Source organism: Sphaeroforma arctica (genome assembly GCF_001186125.1).
Source record: "Sphaeroforma arctica JP610 unplaced genomic scaffold supercont1.867, whole genome shotgun sequence".
NCBI classification, from domain to species: Eukaryota; class Ichthyosporea; order Ichthyophonida; genus Sphaeroforma; species Sphaeroforma arctica.
In genome coordinates this window covers 4,033-7,827 of record NW_014039691.1, presented here as the reverse complement: position 1 = coordinate 7,827, position 3,795 = coordinate 4,033, and the positions used below count along the sequence as shown (strand labels likewise).

The window sequence follows — 3,795 nt, the reverse complement described above, 5'->3', positions numbered from 1 at the left end:
TGTGTGTGTGTGTGTGTGTATGTACTTGTGTGTGTATGTGTGTGTGTATACATATATATATATATAATATATATATATATATATATATATATCACGTCCACATTTTTTACTCAAAAGACAATTCAAATTCCATCAGCACCACTCCATTCTCTCAATTAACTAGAGTTCCGCCATAGAACTGTTATTCTCTGAATTTGCTATATCACTACCACTCTAACGGAATAATGCATATTGCGATATAAATCACGTTCGCACTCTACTCAGAAGACATACTAATAACACCAGTCTAACCCCTCGCACGAATCAGACATTCTCCAGAATTACTTTCAACTCAGCCTCAATGAATAAGCTAGACAACTGCCACTTAAAAGTCCTCATGAAGATGCCATACAGTCACGTCCGCACTATGGCTGAAATGATATCGCCAGTGCTACCAACACACTTTTCCTTACCCCCACCCCACCCCCCAACATCTACTTATTCAATAATGTTACCAAACCCACATGTATACCAGACCTGATCAATACCTACCGAGACTTGATCAATACTTACTGAGACTTGATCAATACTTACTGTGTATCCTCAGGAATATGCTGTACCGCTCCCACTTGAGCGGGTCATTCGGAAACGGATTGAACAAACTGTTGAGCGCCGCCTGCGCCGCTTCGGGTCTTAACGCATCGGTGACCAAGTCAATCGTCTTCGCCTCTCTCTGTGGAAGTTCGGTACCTTTCCCCTGCACCTGAACACTCCCCACAGTACTGTCCACAGCCGTCGCTGCAGACGCCCATCTGCTAGCTCCCCTGGGTGGCTTGGCAGGCATAGTATGCGTGTTCTTTATGGGCACAGGAATATCCTTTACAGAGATAGGGATGGGTGTGTGTCTAGTAGAGCTGGGCGTGTGTGTAGGTATAGAGCCAGGCATCCTTCGTGACGGATGAATGAACCCATTATCTGCCACCGTCGGCGGTGGTCCGATTGGCGCCTGCAGTGGCGGTGGGGGTCCAGTTGGTGGCAAGGGTTGCTTAGCCTCAGCAGTAGCTATCGCACTGTGCTTCGTGCTGTGACTCAGCTTTGGCTCGGCCGCAGAAGACCCAGACTCGGGTTTGGCTGGGATGTCGGCAGTGGAAGCGGCCTGTGTTTTGATCCGCAGACGTTCTTGGGGCGTTACAAACGCCCATACTGACTTGCCTGATTGCCCACTCCCATCCGCTGTGTCGCCCAACAGATCGCCTCTTTGTCCTGCCACAGCGCGAGTGAGTAGGTTTGGTTTGTATTGATTGGATTGGAGCGTGTTCAGGATAGGCAGAATGAATATATATACTGTTTTGTAGAGTTATCCGGTCTCTACAAAACGACTATAATACTTAATTTTCTCAAACGAGGCATAGTCGGCATTTGCTGTGTGATGAATCTCAAGGCAGGGAACACATGACCACGAGAAGCACGGGCTGGCCAATGCGTGCGATTGTAAACCAGGCAACAAAGACCGCTGTATGAAATATATTTTTTATACATAGCTAGTATGCGCATACTATATGTACAACAAAGCGAGCCTCATATGGGCAACATACGTGATGTCAAGGTTCCAAGGTCATTCATTAGTGCGGCAGTTTTGGCACGGATAGGATTGGGTACAAAATCGGAAGGCACGGGGGGCGCTGGGAACCATGCCGTTATCTCCACGGACGATTGCGGGACGATATCAAAGCCGTCCAAGGGCAATCGCTTATCGTAGCAGAGTGCCTGCTCAGACAACGCAATGATCACAAAACGCATGCAACGTCAAGCACGATTTAGACAGAAATCAGATGCAATGACACAGGCTAGGTGAACATACTCGGACAATATATATATTGAACCGACGAATGAATGAAACACTCAGAATTTGCCCTATAGCATCTTTCATACCCAGGCCAGGTAGAGATCATGATCAGCCTTCATACTTACCACATCAGTGGTATTGCGGGCTGTAGCATCTTGTATTGTCGAATGTTTCGTCCTCGATTTGGCGATGGCGTCACTCGCACCCAGCACTTGATCGTACATCGAAAGATCACTCCGACTGCGAAACGGTGGCAAGCGGTGCGGTAGGTACAGCGCAGCTATGAATAAGTAATCCATTGAACAGCTCACAAAGGGTCATTCAGTACGGACAGTTTACGCCAGGAATTCAGCATACACTCCATTGAAGGCACATAGCACAACTACACCAATCTCAATGCTGCGCGACGATCTGCAGGCACAATACACGCCTGCAATTATATACATATACATATACATACTCATACACATACATATATTTTTACATATACATATACACATACATATACATATACATATACATATACATATACATATACGTATACATATACATATATATATGCATATTCATATTCATATACACTCATATACATATACATATACATAAACACATTGGCCGGCTAGCCACATTCAACTTCTTCGTAGCGAATAAAAGTGCGAGCGACGATACAATTGCGTAAGCAGATACATGCACAAATGCTGATGATTAATTGCGTCTCCTTCTTCTGATATACAAGGGTGTGTAACGATACCCCGTGGTTTATGGATTCGCTTGTCCGCGATTTTTTTCTTGTGTGAGTGGCGCTAATGCTAGTACCTGTACACATCGTCATCATCATCGTCATCATCTAGAGCGCCTGTGCCAAACGCATGCCCTCGGGGCAATGTGGTACCTGTGTGTTTGAATTGGTGCAATACGTAGGGTTGGTAGGTACATGATCGCATGGAGATATATACTACAAGAAAAAAATTCCGACTCAGAATTCGAGCGAATACTACTTCTGAGGTTTTTAGAGAGCCAGGAAAACTATGAGAGATTCATACTACATAGTGAAATAGATGTGCATTTTGAATATCTTGTACACACAGACGACCTACCGTCGGCAGCTTTGGATACTAATCCCTGCGACTTCGGCACCCCCGCCATGGATCCCGCAAGAGGCTTGAACCCAATACCGAAGAAATCATTCTTAGGCTTGTACTGCAAGTGAAAGCCAAGGGTTGATACGAGTTCACACACGAGGATAGTTCGGAGCTATGTTCAGCAGAACGCTTAGCAGCGTATTATTGATACACAGACCGTGGGCAGAGATACAAGCCTTCCATATAAAACATACGCGTACATACTGATTATAGTCACAACCAAAATATCCGACAGAGTACCCAAAGACTCCCGAGTACTTACTGTGATGCTCAAGACCGGTCGAGGCGCGTAGGTATGTTCGTCAACAGCTGCCATGCTTTCAGGTCCATCGCGAGCCTGGCTGAACCTACTTTCCACCAGAACTCGGTCGCTCATGTGCACTTTGTGCGACTGGTAGTACTTTCGCAGACGAGCTTTAGTCAGCCTGGAGTATAAAATGCATCACATAGTTCAACGGTGGAAACTCAGCAAAGACAAGGTATCCGTAGCACATGGAATAGCAAAGTTGAACCGTCCGACTATAAATACTATAGTTGCCAGCTCAATCTCGATCTGCAACCTTTCATTCGAATAGGTCTTCGACAGACAACAGGGCCTTACTATTGATACTATGCATACGATGTTAAAATTGTTTACGCAAGTGCCTGCTTTCGTTTTTTATGAGTATTCTACGATTATGGAATAGAAAAATATCGTTAGCTTAAAATACATCACAAATTTAATCCATATATATATATATATAGACATACATACATACATACATACATACATACATACATACATACATTACATACATACATACATACATACATACATACATACATACA

General features: G+C 44.5%; 1 protein-coding gene across 1 annotated transcript in view; it reads right to left on the bottom strand.

Annotated features, from left to right (window-relative positions):
- The window catches only part of SARC_08991 (hypothetical protein), a gene marked incomplete at its 5' end in the record, with an annotated part of 6,619 nt that extends 3,276 nt beyond the window's left edge, over nt 1-3,343 (bottom strand). Inside the window, 6 exons of the mRNA XM_014297011.1 lie at nt 574-1,242; nt 1,575-1,746; nt 1,951-2,065; nt 2,642-2,717; nt 2,923-3,025; nt 3,230-3,343. Coding sequence (XP_014152486.1) covers nt 574-1,242; nt 1,575-1,746; nt 1,951-2,065; nt 2,642-2,717; nt 2,923-3,025; nt 3,230-3,343 — 1,249 coding nt within the window. The remainder of the gene's footprint in view (nt 1-573; nt 1,243-1,574; nt 1,747-1,950; nt 2,066-2,641; nt 2,718-2,922; nt 3,026-3,229) is intronic.
- Nucleotides 3,344-3,795: the final 452 nt, after the last annotated feature.